The sequence below is a fragment of the Anabrus simplex genome, chromosome 9 (assembly GCF_040414725.1).
Source record: "Anabrus simplex isolate iqAnaSimp1 chromosome 9, ASM4041472v1, whole genome shotgun sequence".
Taxonomy (NCBI): domain Eukaryota; kingdom Metazoa; phylum Arthropoda; class Insecta; order Orthoptera; family Tettigoniidae; genus Anabrus; species Anabrus simplex.
The window spans coordinates 79,641,928-79,662,934 of record NC_090273.1 but is presented as its reverse complement, the minus strand read 5'-3'; the positions used below and the strand labels follow the sequence as shown (position 1 = coordinate 79,662,934).

General features: G+C 39.3%; 1 protein-coding gene across 3 annotated transcripts in view; it reads right to left on the bottom strand.

Annotated features, from left to right (window-relative positions):
* LOC136880821 (START domain-containing protein 10) overlaps positions 1 to 21,007 on the bottom strand; it is a 74,410-nt gene that overhangs the window by 5,197 nt on the left and 48,206 nt on the right. For all 3 annotated transcript variants that reach the window (XM_067153366.2, XM_067153365.2, XM_067153367.2), the window contains exons 5-6: positions 14,248 to 14,369; positions 9,534 to 9,656 (exon numbers count right to left, since the gene is read on the bottom strand). In XM_067153366.2, coding sequence (XP_067009467.1) covers positions 9,534 to 9,656; positions 14,248 to 14,369 — 245 coding nt within the window. The remainder of the gene's footprint in view (positions 1 to 9,533; positions 9,657 to 14,247; positions 14,370 to 21,007) is intronic.

Here is a 21,007-nt window from a genome sequence, read left to right as displayed (position 1 = left end):
CAATATCTCGTACCATTGTCATTTTATCCACTGTCTTCTGGGGTGGAGTGCTCTCCTGACCTCTTGTACCGTGTAGCCATTGGTTTGTAAGGCTAGATCAAGATGCCGTAGTTCCTTCTCGAGGTAATCTGGTTCACAGACACGAAGGGCGCGATCCACCAAGGTCTTCATCATAGCGCGCTTCTGGCCAGGATGGTGATTGGAATTTTTGTTTAAGTATCGGTCTGTGTGTGTTGGTTTTTGGTATACTTGATGCCCTAGGGATCCATCATTCTTCCTCTTCACCAGCACGTCCAGGAAAGCTAATTCCCCATCCTTTTCCTTCTCCACAGTGAATTGTATACGAGGATGAATACTGTTCAGATGTGTAAGAAAGATGTCCAGTGCCTCCTCTCCATGTCCCCATATCACAAAAGTGTCATCCACAAAGCGGAACCAACAGCTGGGTTTATTTACAGCAGTCTTCAGGGCTTCCTCCTCAAAGAACTCCATATAAAAATTAGCAATAACAGGGCTAAGTGAGCTTTCCATGGCAACACCGTCTGTCTGTTCATAAAATTCATGTTTCCATTGGAAAAATGTCGTCGTAAGTACATGTTCAAATAAAACTATTATCTCCTCTGGAAAAAGATGTTGAATATGTTCTAGAGTATCCTTGATTGGTACCATAGTGAACAGCGAGACGTCAAAACTAACAAGTATATCTCCCGGTTGTACTCGCAGGTGTCGTAATCTGTTTATGAAATGGGCCGAGTCTCTGATGTGCGAGTCCTTAGTCCCTACGTGGGGTTTCAGTAAATTGCCAGCTAACAGTAAACGAGAACAACCCAGGAAGAAAGGTATCGCTTATTTTCCGTATATTCGTGACGCCACGGATCGTATTGGAAGGCTTCTTGAACGTTACAATGTTAAGACCATTTTTCAGCCGACCCGGCAGCTACGAAACATGTTACATTCTGCTAAAGATCCACGTGACCCTCTAACATCTACTGGGGTCTATAGGATACTGTGCAGCTGTGGAGCTGTTTATATTGGCACGACTGGCAGAAGTGTCAATACTTGCCTAACAGAATATAAAAGGAACTGTCGCTTGGGGCAATACGACAAATCAGCAGTAGCGGAGCATGCACTGCTTGACGGAAAGCATGAGATCCGTTACAAGGATACTGACATACTGGCCACAACATCCCATTTTCACGCACGTCTTTACAGGAAAGCAATCGAAATACACAAACATCCGGATAACTTTAATAGAAAGGAGGAAGGACTGAAACTCAGCAAGTCCTGGTACACCCCTTTATATAACATACGACCAAAGCTAACTAAGATCAGAGACATCACAGTCAACCAACCAGAGGATCCATTGCCCGGCACGACCCAATCGGAGGTCATGCACTCCGAGATCCAATCAGACGGCAGACTGCTCGGCGTGACCCAATCGGAGGTCGTGCTTTCAGATATTCAATTAGATGTCGGACTGCACGGCGCGAACCAATTGGAGGCAGCACACTTACATATAAATACAGCTGCTTCCCAAACAACTTTCGCAGTTGCCAGCGGGATACAGGAGAGCGTATTGACACGGCGCCACAGAAGATGACCACCGCAGCAGTCGAAACGTTCGGAAGAAACGAGAGGAGTGGACCATGGCATAATAGCCCGGAAGATTTTTATTATATCCTTGCTTCTTGCTATTTTCAATCTTTTTCCAAATTAATCTTTGCCATTTTTAAGTAAACTTTGTTGTTGGTCATTTTCCTACTTTATTGTATTACATCACCACCACCACAGTATATTACTGTTGAGGCTCGTTCTTCTAATGTTTCTTTAAATTTATCATTATTATTATTATTGTATGTATTTTTATTATTAATGTATATTATCTTTATTATACCCTGTGAATTCACTCTTATTTATTAACCTTATTTTTTGAAGTATTTTGTAATTGAAAAACAATTTGGAAATTGAGGCATTTTTGGTTCTCTTTGCAACTACCTCGTCCAAATCTGCCGCCCTACCGCTTCCTAATCCCATGTCCTGTTACACCACTGTTATTTAAAGTTATTTGCTTTACGTCCCACTAACTACTTTTACAGTTTTCGGAGACGCCAAGATGCCAGAATTTAGTCTCGCAGGAGATCTTTTACGTGCCAGTAAATCTACCGACATGAGACTGACATATCTGAGCACCTTCAAATACCATCGGACTGAGCCAGGATCGTTGGGGTCAGAAGGCCAGCACCTCAACCATCTGAGCTACTCAGCCCGGCCCACTTATAATTAGTATGAATGACCTAGGGAAAGCCATAAAATAAAGCAGGCAGCACATATATGCAGACATTCAATGCTTTATTATTACTCTCAAGCCCAAGGCATACAAATGCCCATTGACAGAATAAATTTGGATTTATGATGACTCGCCAATTCTACAAAAAATAACAGCTTGTTAATAAATCCTTACAAAACTCAGACTATAATACTTGGTACTCCCAATTATGTTAAAGGAACTATATCTCTAAGTCACACGACAGCTAACAAATATTCCCTCACAGTCACTGCTATTATGCTGTGGAATATCCTCCCTGGTAATATTGGAGATTTGTGTTCCCAAAAGATAGTTAAGATGGATTGCCGAAATCATTTGCCGAGTGCATCCAACAGTCTTGTATGATGAGTGAAGTATGAACGAGCGAGTATTATACCCTAATGTATGTATGTAAGCTTCCAACAGGCAAGAAGTGGACTGAAGAAAGGAAGCAACAGCATCGAGAACTCATGCGAAAGTACTGGGAGGATGTTAAAGCTCGATGCAGCAAGAAACAGTTGAAATGACGTGGTCTTTAGATGGCTGAATCAAAAGAAGAAGAAGATGATGAAGAAGAAGGAGAAGAAGAAGATGCCCAAATGGACCAAGCAAATAGCACATACATGCTATAAAATTCAAAAATCCCTCTTTCTTCTCAAGACATCTTAAAATACAACTGATACAATACATAATCTTACCTGTTACACTATACATGTGGACTTACCTCAAGATAATCAGATGCTCCAACAGAGTTTAAACACTTGCATAAGATTCGTATTTTAGCTGCGCTACAGTTATCACATTTCACCATATTACAGGGAGTTGCCATAGCTTCGTGTGCATGAGCGTCATAATCTTCACACACTGTCCATTCTGCACCAAGTTTTAAATTTATGTGTACCAATTTACCTATCTTTAAACTTCAATTACCTCTCTTCCTATCAAAACCACAATACACAATAACGTTCCCCTATCTTTTAGTAACACCACACATAATAAATCCTCCTTCATAATCACTATCACTAGACTATAGAATACCCTCTCTACCAAAATTAGCGATTTGTTTTGTGTAGAAAAGTTAAGAGGATTGTTGAAATCACTTGCTGAATGTACACATATCTCGATGACTTGTATGATTACTGAAATATGAATATAGTTTTTGAGCACATTTTAGTATTAGAAACATTCATGGTTATACTTTTATTTTTGTATTTATATTATTACTACAAAAGCCTGCGTGGCTCAGACGGCAGCGCGTCGGCTCTCACCACTGGATACCGTGGTTCAAATCCTGGTCACTCCATGTGAGATTTGTGCTGGAGAAAGTGGAGGCGGGACAGATTTTTCTCCGGGTACTCCGGTTTTCCCTGTCATCTTTCATTCCAGCAACACTCTCCATTATCATTACATAGCATTTATCACTCATTAATAAATCACCTTGGGAGTGGCGACCCCATTGTAATAACAGCCTATATAGGTTTCATTCAATACATCCCTGACCCAGTCAAAGACTGGAAAACAGGTTGTAGGTTTTCATTTTCATTATTACTACAGTATAACCCTTGCAGTCGGAGCTAACTGGGACCGAAGTCTGTTAAGACTGGCAAAAATTTGGATTAATGGGGTTAATTTATAATCAATATAAATAGGCCTATATGAATTATACAAGTTAATTGTACTTGCTTGTTGTAACATTCAGTATTATTTTTGTGACATGAATACCACCGTTGAAAGCGAACTTGTGAAGGCCATTCACACGATCCCACGCTTCGTCATATGAATCATGCGTATTTTTGTAACTCCAACTACAGTTTGTACACTCCCTAAGTTATTTCCCTTTTGTTCACCTTCCTGGTACTAGGATTTGAGTGCTCAATCTGTTAACTTTGTTTTGAATTCAGTTGAGTTGCAGATATCAATCATAAAATGTTGTGAGTACTTTCAGTGTATTTACTGTACAGTATCGTGCTTAGTTGTGTTTTTTTTTTCATCCAGTAAGATTTAATTTATGCTGCTTTGATTAACATTGGTAGGCAAGAGAAAACATAGCTCTTGTTCATTTAAATAAATTTTAAATGCCTGGATAAAGGTGAAGTATTAGCAGCCGAATTCAGTGTCAGAAAAGCAACATCTAGTTACTGTAAGAAAAATCGAGTCTAGCTAGCACAAATTTGCGGATCTGTGACTGAGAAGGCAATCAGTGAATATCATACAAAAAAAGTTTCAGAGTTTGACAAAGTTGATGAAGCCGTATTCTATGGTGTTTGCAAGAAAGACAGAGAGGTGTTGCACTGAGTGGTCTTGTAAACCAAGAAAAAGCAATCCAGTTCAGTAAGCTAATAAATATAGAGATTCCAAATTTACTAAGAATAATGGTTGGCTGGACCGATGGAAGAGGTGGCACAGGGTACAACAGTTATTTATCATCAGAGAATCATTATCAGTGGAAGACCAGGCAAAACAATTTGCAGAAATGGTTTCATTACAAAATTATTCACCCCAACTGCAATGAAACTGGATAAAATTATAAGATGTTGCCGAATAACAGTCTCGCTGCTAAAAAATGAAGCTAGTGCTCCTAGTTTCAAGATGACCAAGGAATTTGTCTCAGTTTTGATATGCAGTAATGCAGCAGGGAATCATAAGTTCCCACTTTTGGTTACTGGAAAATCAAAAAAATCCAAGAGTGTTCAAAAACATCAATAAAAATGCTCTTCCTGTCTTCAACAGGAATCAAAATAAAACATGGATGACTAGCGTGCATTATTCAAGAATGGTTTCATAGTTTGTGCCCTCAGTAAAAAAGCTTTAATGAAGAAAATGACCTACAACACAGGGTGTTACTTATTATGAATAAAACACTAGCACACCTCTCAACAGGCAAACTGATCAATGGAGAGCCATATGAGCAATTCTTTTGCCTCTGAACGTTATACTATTGTTACAACCAATGGACCAACACATGCTCCAAAATATGCAAGCTGCTTATAAAAAAGAGGTTCTTAGTGATTCCAAATCAAAAATGAAGACCCTTTTACATATAACCAATGTCTATTTCCTCAAACAAGTCACTATCAAAGATGTGATTTACAGGGTGGCTGAGGCATGGGAAAATCTCAAAAAGCAACTGCTTAGAAAATCATAGGAAAAGTTATGGCCAAGTCTATCATACAGCATAAACCCAGACCAAGCAGAGGAGACCATAACTGAAGATTTACATCTCATGAAGCAAATTCCAGGCTGTGAAAAAGCTGAGGAAGCAGATGTGAATGAGTGTCAGCTAACACAGATCAAATTATGACTGATGAGGAAATTGTTTCTCAAGTAAGTCAGTCTGATGTAGACGCAGCAGATGCAGCCCCACTACCTGAAATTTATTTGGATGCAGCAAAAGCATACATATTAGGAGGGCAAATGGACTCTTGTACAACAATCAAGGGAAGGTCATCATCGAACATGAAGAAAAACTGAACAACTGGAAAGTCTATGAGACTGATCTTTTCCATGATAATAGGGGAACCGAGCAGGTGACTGTGCGATTTGGGTCACGTTGTTTTCAGCTTGCATTCGGGAGACAGCAGGTTTGAACCTCACCATCAGCAGGCTTGAAGATGGGTTTCTGTGCTTTCCCCATTTTCACACCAGCCAAATCCTGGGGCTGTATCTTAATTAAGACCTTGGTAGCTTCCTTCCCACTTGTCGTCCTCTCACCAGCCAAATCCTGGGGCTGTATCTTAATTAAGACCTTGGTAGCTTCCTTCCCACTTGTCGTCCTCTCCTATCCCATCGTTACCAGACCTATTCATGCAGGTTCAACGTAAAGCAGATTGTAAAAAAAAAAAATTAAATAAATAAATAAATAAATTAATAATAATAGGAACGCATATTCTTCTGTTTGTGATGCAGACGGAAGACCATTTATAACTTACCAGAAGCAGGATATGTACTCAAGAACTGCAAAAACAGAAAAGCACCTAGACCTGATGGTATACCCATAGAAATATTAAATTTTTAAAGAAGACCAATCCCTAGATATCCTGATAGAGCTATTCAATCTAGTGAACACCAGTGGATCAATCGCTTCCTAGTGGGTGACATCAACTTTCATCCCTATTCCAAAGAAAAAATGGTTAAATCACATGGAGATTATAGAACAATAAGCTTATTGAGCCACATTCTCAAAATCTTCCTAAAAGTAATACATGCAAGAATGTATAGCAAATGTGAATCATACATAGGTAGCACCACATCTGGATCCTATAATGGATCTGGTACCAGAGAAGCATGGCTGCGGATACAGGTTCTGTTGCAAAGATGTGTAGATATACCTGCAGATGTATACAACTTTTTTATTGATTACAAAAAAATTTTCAATCATGTGAAATATTGCTGCATATCCTACATGATATGGTCTGGATGGAATAGGCATCCAAATTATTGCCAACCTGTATTGGAATCAGACCGCGTAAGTTAAGGTTGATAACACCAACACCTGTGCTATTGAAATAAAGCAAGGAGTGAGGCATAGCTGTGTTACATCTCCACTCCTCTTCAATATCTGCTCTGAAAGGGTATTTCTGAAGCAATGGAAGGAAAACAAGAGGGCATCATTGTTAATGGGATCACAATAAATAATCTACAAGATACAGATGACACTGTTCTGCTTGCAACAAGTGCTTAAGATCTGCAAACAATAATAATGTTACTGGTTTTACATCCCATTAACTACTTTTACGGTTTTCACACATGCCGAGATGCCAGAATTTTGTCTCGCTGGAGTTCTTTCACATACTGGTAAATCTACCAGCACCGGGCTGATATATTTGAGCACCTTCAAATACCAGCGGACTGAAGCCAGGATTGAACCTGCCAAGATGGGTTCAGAAAGACAGCACTTTAACGGTCTCAGCCACTCAGCCCAGCGATCTACAAACATTACTAAACTGTGTGGTCGCACACAGTGCTGCAGGTCTGCATTTAAATATGAAAAAGGACCAAAGTAATGGTCATAACTCATAAGCAAGCTAGCTTGATAGTAGCTGGCACATCACTCGAGCAAGTCCAACACTTTAAGTATCTTGACTGTATACTTGATCACAGCTGGAACAATGCTGTTGAAATTAGGTCCTGGAATGAAAAGGCAAGGACTGTTTTTAAGAGAATGAGTAAATTCCTCTGTAACAGGGACTTTTATTATCCATCTCCGTTTACTTCGGTGTAATGTATTCTCTGTCTTACCTATGTGGACCCTAAGAGAACACCACCAAAATTCTTTGATCCCTTGAGATGTGGTACTACCGACACCAGCCCAGAATATCATGGGTTGATAGAATATGTAACAATACTCCAATACCTGAATAAAGAGTTAGAGGTCAGGCACAACATCAAACAGAAGAAACTTGAGTAGTTTGATCATATCATTTGATAATGATAAGTGTAGACTACTTCAGCTTATCTTACAAGATAAAATTGGAGGAAGGAGAAGGGGAAGGAGGAGAATATCTTGGCTAAGGAATGTATGAGAGTGGTAAGGACTCAATACCCCCACTCATTTCTGACCAGCTGAGAGCAAAATGCAGATCACCCTGATGACAGCTGATACCTAATGAAGATATGGTAGAAGAAGAAGAAGAAGAAGAAGAAGAAGAAGAAGAAGAAGAAGAAGAAGAAGAAGAAGAAGAAGAAGAAGAAGAAGAAGAAGAAGAAGAAGAAGAAGAAGAAAACTGGAGACATTCCTGCAGTATGTAGAGCAACACCCCAATGAACATAATGTTTATGAAGTGATGGTGGAATACTGTGTCATCCTCAAGATTTTCACCTTTGTGCCGGCAGAAAACAACTGAATTTTTGTGTAATAATGAGTTATGTAATATACTGTATAATTTTTTATCATTCTTGTTGTAACCAAGGTTGAAGTTTACAATACACAACTTTTATTGCTTCACTTTATGATATTTACACAAATAACTGAAATTTATTTTGAAGCAAAAAGGAATATTGAATCTTGAGAAAAGTCTGTCTTTATACAATATGTACAGGTTTGCAGTCTTTATATACACTTCTATCTTGAAAAGATAGTCTTGAGAATTGACACGTTGATAGTCGAGAACTATCTGGCACACTAACATAAATGTTCATGAGAGTCCTTGTTTGTTGAAGTGCCTGAATTCCTAAAAAGCAAGTTCAATTGATTGAAGAAATTCCACCTAGCGAAACTAAGGGAGCTTGCATAAGTTAGGGAATGAAAATGGCTTGTAAAAGAATTACGGAACATAGGCAGCGGAAACAGGTAAGGGAGCGGTGACCAGAGGTGAAACCTCGTACTGCCAGAAATTCAGTCCACCTGGTCGAAGCACATTTTCAAGAGGAGTAGCCTCCGTGCTCGACGTAGGGTGTATTCTGGAGCTGGACACCGGGGCGAGTGGGCGATTGAGCAGGAAGGGAGCTCCTATTTATAGTACACTCGATGGTCAGGCACGCGCACTGAGGGCTGCGCGTCGAAGCTAGCAGAATGATACACAGGCGCGCGTGCAGCTGGCTGGCGGGGCGAGAAGAGAGCGCCGGACATACAACAATTCTTACTGTTAAATTTCTTAATCTGCTGATCTGTTTTTTTGGATTATATTTACAAGGCCAACGGCCGTAGCCGTGTCGAAACACCGGATCCCGTGAGATCTCCGAAGTTAAGCAACATTGGGCGTGGTCAAGATTTAGATGGGTTGCCACATGCTGTTGGTGGGGGTAAGGGAATGGAGGAGTGGAAAGGAACTGGCCACACTACCGTACGTAAACTCCGGCTCAGGCACACCTCTGCGGAGTTTCAGACCTGCCTTTGGGAAGAATATACCCTTACCTTACTATATTTACAAGTTACTTTACGTCGCACCAACATAGATAGGTCTTATGATGACAATGAGATAGGAAAGGGCTAGGAGTTGGAAGGAAGCGACCATGGCCTTAATTACGGTACAGCCCCAGCATTTGCCTGATGTGAATATGAGAAACCATGGGAAACCATCTTCAGGGCTGCTGATTGTGGGATCTGAATCAACCATCTCCCAAATGCAATCTCACAGCTACACAACCTCAACTGTACGGCCAGCTCGCTTGGTTCAGTTTATTCTATGATCTATGAAACGTATATGAATAATTGTCCTCGAACATTTGAGTTCCTTCTTTTGATTTTCATGGTGAAGCCACATATATAATAATTATATGCATAACTTACATCTTCAATGCGGATACGGGGAGCCTTTATTTGTTCTGGATAATGCCAGGGTTTAAATCCTGGATTGTTATCTTTCTTCCATTCCACATAGGCCTGGGATGCTTTCCGTAACCTCTTCACCATCTACACAGAAAAATAAATATATATAAATATATACATCTTCATTATAAAATATTATGCCTTTAAGCATTAGGCTACAAGACTCTGGGAATTAAGTAACTAAGTAATTACATAATTAATTAATTAATTAAAAAGGGAAAGAAAAGTTTTCTTTTTGCCAGTGGCTTTACGTCGCACCGACACAGATATGTCTCATGGCGACACTGGGATAGGAAAGGCCTAGGAATGGGAAGGAAGCAGCCGTGGCCTTAATTAAGGTACAGCCCAGCATTTGCCTGGTGTGAAAATGGGAAAGCACGGAAAACCATCTTCAGGGCTGCCGACAGTGGGGCTTGAACCCACTATTTCCCGATTACTGGATACTGGGCGACCTTAAGCGACTGCAGCTATCAAGCTCGGTAGGGAAAGAAAGTAACCAAAACATAATACTGTATTATGAAGCTATTCTATGAAGGTGAATGTCTTCTTCATACAAATAAGGCATACATTAGTATTTCACAAAAAACACTGTAGGCATAATGCTATACTGGCAATAGTAGTTACTTCAGGGAAAGGAGGACACTTTAATTGATGCAGCAATCCAGGATGTCCTATCCTGTGAACTAAACTTACCATGTCTATGCAACTTCTACATCCTACACTACTCAAATCTGTTTGTCATATGCCTTGGTCTAAACCTACACTTCCTTAAAAAAAAAAAGGTCAAATTTTGCCAAATTGTTCTCCTCTCACCAATTTTATTCAGTTTCTCTTCATTCATAGTCCTATCTACCCACCTTCAGCATTCTTCTGTAACACTACGTTCCACAACGTTCCACTCTATTTCTTTCTGTGCTAGTTAATGTTCATGTTTTACCTCCATACAATGTCACATCCCACACTAAAATCTTCAAAAATATTTTTCTAATATACAGTATATACACGTTTGAAGTGAGAACATTTCTTAAGATTGGTTTTCCTGGCTTACAATAGTCTGCAATTTATTACCTCCTTACTTCTGCCATTGTTAGTTATTCGAACACCAAATTAAAAAAAAAAATCACTTACTTTATCAGGAGTCTACCACTACAATATATGTAAAGAAATGAATCTGAATTTATTCATTTCTACACAAATGTACACCTGCAAATAGTGACTAAATGTCTGTTTGATCAAACTGATAATCAGACGTTCTTCATTCAAAAGTGAGCCACTTCTAGAACATTCTTACAATCAAGCATCAAATCCTGCTTAGAACACAAGTATGAATAAAGAGGGCACTGACACATATAGTTCACTGCTCTTCATCACAGTCATACCTGCAAAACCCTCAGTGAAAACCCACTACCTATGTGACGACTTAAAAGGAACATTTGCGAAGTGTCTGGCGGATATTTATCTAGTCTTTTGTAAACAGGCATAAATTATCCACTAGATGGCAGTAATGCAAGTTTTAGATGCCCATGCTGACTCATTAGCTATAGATAAGCAGTTATGAGTAATCCATGTATGCAGCAGCATACTGTTTATGGCAGTGCATGGCAGTCTGGCTCCATGGCTAAAAGGTTATTGTACTGGCCTTTGGTCATAGGGGCCCCGGGTTCGATTCCCGGCAGGGTCAGGAATTTAAACCATAATAGGTTAATTCTGCTGGCACTGGGGGTACTATATGTGACGTCTTCATCATCATCACCACCACCACCACCACCACCACGTGCAGGTTGCCTATGGGCGTCAAATCAAAAGACCTGCATTTTGCGAGCCAGGCTTGTCCTCGGACACTCCCAGCACTAAAGCCATACACCATTTCATTTTTTTATTTTATTAGAATGCCATTCTGTCTGATTCCAAAGTTTTTTTTTTGTTTTTTTTGTACATTTGTGACTGTATACGGTGATCTGCAATTACTGAATTCTACAGATTGTGCTTTTATGTTTACACTTTACACAATGAGAACAGATGTAAATGAGGTGTTAGAGCTTTTACTCCAGATTGAATTACTGTCTTCATCACATGAAGTACATTAGGAGGAAAGAAAAATAGCAAACACTATTTTCAGTTTGTAACTTGAAGACTGGTATTTCTACTACAAATCAACACAAATTTTAATCAAATTCTACCTCACCATTTCAGACTTTCTTTTTTAGAATTTGCTTTATGTCGCACTGATACAGATAGGTCTTATGGGATAGGAAAGCCCAAGGAGTGGGAAGGATGCAGGTGTAGCCTTAATTAAGGTATAGCCCCTGCATCTGCCTGATGGGAAAATGGGAAACCACGGAAAGCCATCTTCAGGACTGCCGAAAATGGAGTTTGATCCCTCTATCTCCCAGATGCAAGCTCACAACTGTGTACCCCCAACCGCACAGCCAACTCGCCCGGTACCATTTCAGACTGTAATGAAATTTAGTATGCTGCAAGCTGTGACCACTAATTTTTTTTTTTTTCTTTGAGTCCCCAAATTTTGGGTCTACGTACCAACCGGTTTTAAAGTGGTCTATTTTTTTCCAAAAAATGTGCAATGGACATATTTTAAAATTGCATTTGCTACTTTTGTAACTGAGATAGAAAGCTGGACAAGACCTTATTTTAAAGCTCTTTTTATGGGATTTTGTGTGATACATTAGAATTTCTAAATAAAATGTGCTTTTCAAAAGCCAGTCAAATTTTTATTTTGAGTTTCTCAAAAGGTCATAAGAAGTTGGGTGAGTAAGACACATAAATGTGCTTGCCACTAGCCCGAAAACAAATGTACATTAAAAACATATCAGATGTAAGGCTTTTCAGGCGTTTGCTCTATTAACCAGCGTTTCGTCTTAGGTCTGACACTAGACTCGTCAGACTGGGATGTGTCAGACCCTACCCACTGATGCTGGGTGTATGCAGGTGAGCTTATCAGAAGCCTATATATGAGGCACAGTCTGATAACTGCATACGGGAGATAAATCTCCACAATGGAATTATTGCCCGCCTAGCAATTCTGAATGGAAAATTCTAAAATCCCATGTAGGGAATTCGATATTTTTCACCAATAGAGCATAGTACATGGTTCATGCTGACAGACCAGACATGATGATCAGTTCCACTGAATACGTGTGAAAGGCACTGAAATGGTACTGAAAGTTACTTTTTTCACCAACTGGACATCACTATTTTAAATTTAATGCCCTCCTCAATGTGAAAACTGGACAGAACATATCTCTAGAAGATTTCCAGCTACAGCTTATCAGGAAACTCATCCAGAAGTACCACGTTTCTAGACAAGCCAGTAGAAGATGACATCCTACATCTGGTGACCAACATCTCAGACTGAGGGAAGGAGATTTTCCACCCCCTGTACAACCCACTCCAAAGAAGAAATTTCCTACAAGATGATGCCATGTTTACTCCAACACAACAAATGGCAAAAAGAAAAGGCAAGAGATCCAGTAAATGTGTATCAAATGTGAAGTGGCTCTGTGTTTCTTACCCCATATGCACAAGGACAAATGTCATTATTTTTATCCTTAAAAAAATCATAAAAGCCTGTAGCTCTATGCAACTGTTGATATTGTCAGCATAAGCACAGGACCTCCAGTTTTAAGTGGAATCTAAACCGACGATCACAGCTGCCGTGGTGAAAAGTCAGTCACAATGCCACTCAAATTTTTGTTCCATTGATATGATTAGATCATAGTAGTAGCAACAAGGATAACTGTTAATTTACTAGCAGTGAGACTATAATTGCAGTGAGTGGACAGTTTCCTTGGGTTTTCATGCCTTTGCTTCCAAGGAAAACGATAGGAAATTTAGTCTAACTGACCTACACACACAGGGTGTATCAGGAAGAACAGTAAATATGTCCAGAGGCAGTAATACCGGCTATTTTGAATTTTTTTAAAAGTATTAAAACGTGTCCAATTTGGTATGTGTATTTGTACGATACACATAACAACCAGGTTACAAATATTATTAAAGACATACAAATGACTTATTGATGCACAACCTATATTCTATGGGACAATTTTCTTTAGGGATGGATGAAATGTGAAGACTAAAGAAATAAAATAAACACACGAGATGAATTGGTCACTCGCATTACGCATAGTTCTCCCCACATAAGAGTATGCCAAGACTTCTGATGAGCTACACGTATCTGAAGATCGCTGAAAAGTACACTGAAGTCAATGGTAGGATTTTTGAATGTGTACTATGAACTGTTTCCAAGGATGTACATTTGTGCATCAATAAATACATTGAAAAGTCATTTGTGTTGCACTGCAGCATATCAAGTAAGGTTTTTGCATCAGTAAATTATTTGGGCTGATTTGCAGCTTGTTGTAGGGTTTCTACATCAATAAAGTATACATCAGTAAGACATTTGTGTGTCAAAAATAAAATTTTTAAGGTTGTTCTCATGCGTATTGAACAAACAGCTGTAATTCCATGCACATTGCACATTTAACACACATTTATATGACCTTTTGTACTTGAAATAGTCAATACCTCTGCCTCTTGGAACATCCCATGTACTGAGATAGGCAAGTGATTTTCCAAAATTTAAAAAAGCAGACGCATGCATAAAATCTAAATGAAATTCCAACATTAAATGTGCTATGAAACAAAATTCACTGACCTTTGGAGCAAATATCTGTGTACACTTGTTGACTAGCCAGTGAGGTAACGCCCCCTGCGGGTCAGTCTGCGAGACATAGCCCAGTCTACAGCCCGATTCAGTCCCAGGGCGGATCAGGAAGCCTGCAATACACATCAGATTAGTGTAGTTAAATTACAATATTTACTCGTAAAAATTATAAATCTATTATATTCAATTTCACAAATTTAAAAAATCTAGCTCAAAAAAATTCTTGAAGTAGACTTCCTTCTTTAAAGTTTATTCTTTCATCAACTGTATTCTATCAGTAAATGTTGCTGAGTCCACACAACCGTTGCCTACGAGATATAAAAGGCCGGGAATTGTACACCAGTTCTGAGCATAAAAATCTTCCCCAACCAGGTACGCAGTACCGCCGCCAGATGTCTCGACATCGTACTATAGTTTGCATGTGCTGTAGTGTATTAACGTATGGAGAAAAGTGTTTTTAATACGTTTGCTTATAGATTTCACTTACTGTTAGTGTTCAAATGAACTCCAAGTAAATTTCATATACACTATAAAATATGGTATATCGTACTGTAAGAACAATTCATCAAACAAAAAGTAGAACAATTGGAGTTTTCAAACATTTCCAGCCAATCAAGTTTTAAAGGAAAAGTGGATAAATTTTACATCCGGTCAGGGGGGGAGGGGGCAAATTAGGTTCGCTTTGGTCGCCTGGGACGTCATCCAGAGTCTGTAATTGACATTTTAAATATTGAGATTTAAGTTTATGGGTTACAGCTTCATTAGATCACTTCACTGCCTCTGACTACCGCATCAAAAGACACGAATTAGGCCTATGTTGGCTTTTCAAATGGAAAAAAGAACTAGAATAACATCCCTCCTTAAAGATCCCTCCTGTGGGTGGGGGCGGTAGAATAACACCCGCGGTATCCCCAGCCTGTCGTAATAGGCGACTAAAAGGGTCCCCAGGGGCTCTGAACTTCGGAGCGTGGGTTAGCGGCTACGGGGCCCTTAGCTGAGTCCTGGCATTGCTTCCACTTACTTGTACTAGGCTCCTCACTTTCATCTATCCTATCCGACTCCTCTTGGTCGACTCTTGTTTTTTTCGACCCCAACGGTATTAGGTTCCCCAGGCTTAGGGAGTCTTTCATTTTCACGTGGCCCTTGTCTTCCTTTGGCCGATATCTTAATTTTTCGAAATGTCGGATCCGTTCACTTTTCCCTCAGATTAGTGTTATAATATAGAGGACGGTTGCTTAGTTGTACTTCCTCTTAAAACAATAACCACCATGACTACCACCACCTCATTAAAGAAAACCTCCATTACGAAGCCATGAATTTGACATGCGTGGAGGAAACGTTAGGATCCCTTATCATAGATGAAATGGTTATCAAGCCCAGAGTTCACTATAATCGTAATCCTGATCAGCAACAGTTCTGGAAATAGGCCTACTTGATGAGACGTTCGAAGGTAAGCTAACTAATCAATTCGCGATTATTGTATTTTCTTTCAGATGTACTATTCTTAATAGGCCTAAAATATCTTAAAGTTTTTTGCTATTGGTTTTACGTCGCACCGACACAGACAGGTCTTATGGCAACGATGGGATAGGAAAGGGCTAGGAGTGGGAAGGAATCGGCCGTGGCCTTAATTAAGGTACAGCTCCAGCATTTGCCTGGTGTGAAAATGGAAAACCATAGAAAACCATATTCAGGGCTGCTGACAGTAGGATTCGAACCCTCTATCTCCCGGATGCAAGCTCATAGCTGCGCGCTCCTAACCGCACGACCAACTCGCCCAGTAGTTTGATATTATCTTAGATGCTATTGATATTAAGAATGACACTATGCCTTTTCAGAAAAACCTGTCACTGTGGAGTTGTCTTCCTTGGCCATGATATGTGGTTATCTTGTTCGAGTTGCAGAAGAAAATTCCAACTGTGAATCATGCTTGGGACAGATATCCTCTGCCACTACTGACAGTCCATTGATGTGCCTCATTAGGATGAAAGATCGTGGAGCATTACGCTACCCCTAAAAAGAATTTGTTTACTTCCTGCAAAATATGTTGAATTTTACGCGTCACTCATTACATTATCTGGTAAATACGAATTTAGTTTTAAAAACTTAATGCTTTTGTTGTTCCAAAGTTCATTAAGGCATTCAAATGTGACGAGTGTGATCAGAAAGTACTGACTGCAACTCTCATTACAAAACTTTTTAAACCAATACTCAACAATGAAGCTCATACAATTACAGATGCTCATGACTTGGAAAAGAACTTCAGGACAAAGCATTTAAGTTAGAAAATCTTAAAAATGTGAGTGATACGAGCAGTGACCATGGTAAGTCATTTTTAATGTATTACTTTTTTTGATTATCGCACTTGACTTCGCCCAAAATAATTCCAAATACCACTTAAATGTGCTTTACTTTACATCCAATCACTCAAAATTACATTTAAGTGGTCCTAACTTCATTATTTGTAGATTTTTACGCATTTAGAAACCAACATGTACTATTAATTGAACGTATTTTGCGTGAGCAGCATAGCACGATGTCAAGACCTCTAGCAAACGTTCGTAAAACTCCTTGCGACCCGCATTTCTATCGGTCCACTTCCCGGCCTTGTATACCTCATAGGCAACGGCACAACACTATCTTTCTAGCCAGCATACTACTGATGATGACTGACAGGTTCTGGTATCTTGGATGTGTTATTACCAACAATGCCACAATAAATGAAGACGTCAAGCACTGCATCAATGTTCCAAACCAAACCCCATGGCACTACAGCCCTTGAAGGGCCTTGGCCTACCAAGCGACCGGTGTTCAGCCCGAAGGCCTGCAGATTACGAGGTGTCGTGTGGTCAGCACAACGAATCCTCTCGGCCGTTATTCTTGGCTTTCCAGACCGGGGCCACCATCTCACTGTCAGATAGCTCCTCAATTCTAATCACGTAGGCTGAGTGGACCTCGAACAAGCCCTCAGGTCCAGGTAAAAATCCCTGACCTGGCCAGGAATCGAACCTGGGGCCTCCAGGTAAGAGGCAGGCACACTACCCCTACACCACGGGGCCGGCACTGCATCAATGTTAGCAGGATGAAATGGTGATTGCTGATGTGTCTTAGGCAACATATGGATGCCCATTAAGCTTAAAGGGAGAGTTTACAAGACTGACATCAGACCTGCCCTCATGTAATGCTCCAAATGCTGGGCAAGGCAGAAGCAGCTTGATCAGCTAATGCACACCACAGAGATGTGAATGCTGAACAGTGGTCTGAGGGGGTTACTTTGAGTAACTGAGTATGTAATGAGCACATGCGAGGATCCTTCTGTATCTCCACCATCGGGCAGAAACTGTAGGAAAAATAACTCTGCTGGTATGGGCACATCAAATGGTGTGGCGAAGATCACCCTGTACAGAAATTTCTTGCCATTTGCTGAACCAAGGAGAGGCTGAGGATACCCAACCGCTTTTCACCATACCCAGATGGGGTTGCGAGAGCGAGCTGTGTCACATATATGTGGATTTAGTATGGTTTTATACCTAAATGCCCTCCCTTGCACCAATCTTATGTGGAGGGATGTTTTCACTATAATGTATTTCAATGGTGGTTGGAAGTGTGGTGTGTTGGAAGTGTATGAAGGCGTGTATTTGGACATACCCAAAAACGTAGTGCCCGAGTCAGAAGAATGAACCAGATGTGGCAAAAATCACCGACCCAGTCGGGACTGAAGCCGGACCCTTCTGACATGAAGATCACTGCACAGGTCAGACTTCATCATGGTATTTACCTTGAAATCGTTAAACAAAGAATTTAATTTTCATCATCTTTTCTCTTTAAAGATTTCTAGATTTCAGTAAAATGGCTTCTACAGTGGAGGCTGGTTAAAAAGTTACCACTTAGCATGTGTTAGAACATTAATGTTCTCAAGTCTCAGTCCTTCCTCTGTTATCAAACCTGTTCAAAGAACCTGGGTACTGCAACTGAATTAGATATTTACAAAACCACTTGAGTTACAAAAGTGAGTTACCAGTACTAAAGTAAGCACTGCAGTATCATGATGTGTCCGTGATTCATTTGATTACAGATGCATTTCATCTTGGAAAGGCAATTAAGATATCACTCCTAACTGTAGCAAAAACATACTCCTCACCACCAGAGGCAAGACATAAGGAAGTTCAGTCAGTGTAAACCAAATCAATATGTTGATTTTTACAACAACTTATTGCACAGGCCAAATCTCTCTTAAGCCATAGAGACAGACATATCAGATGATTAAATACACAAATATGTGGAAATTAAAATTTAAGCAATATTCTATGTTTTGTGTTGAATTCTTGTCAATTTAAAAAAAACCATGAGATTTATGTTATTTATTTAAGGTTAATTAAAAATATGTGCATATTCATACACTGCCACTAATCATGTGACACACTGGTTTGAAAAGCACTTTCTCTGAGTCAGCTATGACATTTTGAATTTTAATTTGTGAATGATATGAACCACTCTGAGTCTGAAATAAAAATAACAATGTAAATTGAATGAAAACTGTATAATACTGCTCCAAATTAAAAATGAAAGATGAACTGATCAGCTCCTGAAAACTGAAAGAAGAATTATTAGAACTTGCGTAAATAAAAAGTACTAGTTTGAAGGAATCTGAAGAATCCTCCCCAATGAAACTGTCTATCGAGATATTGACCCAGTTACCAGCATGATGAAGAAGATAAGAATCTCTTATTTCTTTCACATCTTACGATTACCAGAAAACAGGATTTTATGACAACTAGTGATGAGAAATCTGGGAAAGAAGACAGGAGGGCACTGGATCAAAGAAATTCAAGAGGATCACAAAACAGTTGGACTCAAAATTACAAATGTAGAAAACAAGAATAAAATTACCACCCTTCTCAAGAATCACAAATTTTCAACTGAAATGATGGACAGAAGGCCTGTAGAGATTACAGACGAATTAAGAACATTGCGATCAGAACAAATGAAGAAGTACTGGGCAGATAAGAAGAATCAAACAGTACAACCTTTAAAGAAAAAGTGTACATGGAAGACTCAAGTAGTCTAATGTGGTCAATAAAGTTAATAATAATTGTATTTTATTCTTCCCTTACTCAAAATACTATAGAAAATGATATTTTACCATAATGTAATTACTTTCTGCATTGTTTTATTGCAAATCGTCTCCGACTGGTTGAACTCTGCTTCAAAGTAATGTAAATATGGATATCAGAGAGATCATAAATCAAGGAACACCAAACTTAACCTTGTTGAATTGTTTTTCCGGATGATTGCAGCACCGTAGTTCCATACTCATCTACACAAAAAGTGGCATCTCTGCAATTCCAGCTGAAGCAATCTGTCACCACTACAATATTGACTAATGTATAGGTTAATCCATTTCCAATAGATAAATATCACATGTATTACAGTATATTATAAGTTTCGTATTACCTTCATTAATCCAGAACCAGAGGACCATATTTACGACTCTGGTAGCTTAGTGGACTGTTCACTACTTCAAATAACATTAATTTTTATGTTTTATTACTACATAAATCCATGTATCAAACTCATAACATTTGAACGAAGGAAGTACACTATTACTGACAACCAAAGGCCAGCCATGTCTGATAGGATGAAGTAGTTTTGGGAGCTGAAGAAGAAGCTGAAAAGCTGACTCCATCTAATACTATTAGACTTTAATGTATATGACTGATTAAAACCCATTTATGCCCAGGTGGATTGTTTTCTACCCACCAAATTATGCTATCCTTCATTAAGCTATCACATTGTTGATACTTGTAAGATCAATTAAGTTAAGCATTATATAATTCGTCATACGTTTAGGCAGCAAGTTGATTCATTGTTGGTGTTATTCTTGATCTGGAGTCAATAGAAGAAAGATGGATTGTCAGCCCTCTGCACACGGGAGAAGAATGTAAGTAGTATATGACAACTATTCTCATTGGCATGCTATTCATTGCAGTATTTACTATTTAAAACTTCAATAATGTATATATATACATAATCTGATATCCGCATAACTTGCTTAGAATTTCTGGTATTTTCAATAGAACCAATGTGGGTCGCTAACGATTTGCTGGGCAGTTACCCGAGAACTATCACTGACTTTTTCATTCGCTCGATAATGACCATATATTTAGTTTAAACCTTACAAAATTAGTCTTAGCATTCCTAATTCCTCTGTAATTTATTGCAGAGTACAGCAACTAACAGTTTCAGAAATTCTAGATTAGCTCAAAGCGGCCAATCTTTCAAATATCCCCGACTCAGGTGTTGATATTTTCTTTTCTTTTTTTGGATTTTACTTCGCACCGACACATATAGGTCTTATGGCGACGATGGGACAGGAAAAGGCTAGGAATGGGAAGGAAGCAGCGGTGGCGTTAATTAAGGTACAGCCCCAGCATTTGTCTGGTGTGAAAATGGGAAACCACGGAAAACCATCTTCAGGGCTGCCGACAGTGGGGTTCAAACCCACTATCTCCCCTAACTGCACATACCAACTTGCCCGGTGTTGACATCTTTATTGGGCTGCCTAGTAGCGGCGATTAGGGGAGGCGAGGAGGGCAGTCACTCACGCCCCTTTTTTGGAGAAAAGATTACATTTTTATTTGCATTTTAGCCAGATGAAACTAGGAATTATAGGAATTATTTAAAAAAATCAATCTGTACAAGCCCTGTTGTCTTATCAGCTAATTATTTCCTTTATTTAATTTAATTATTA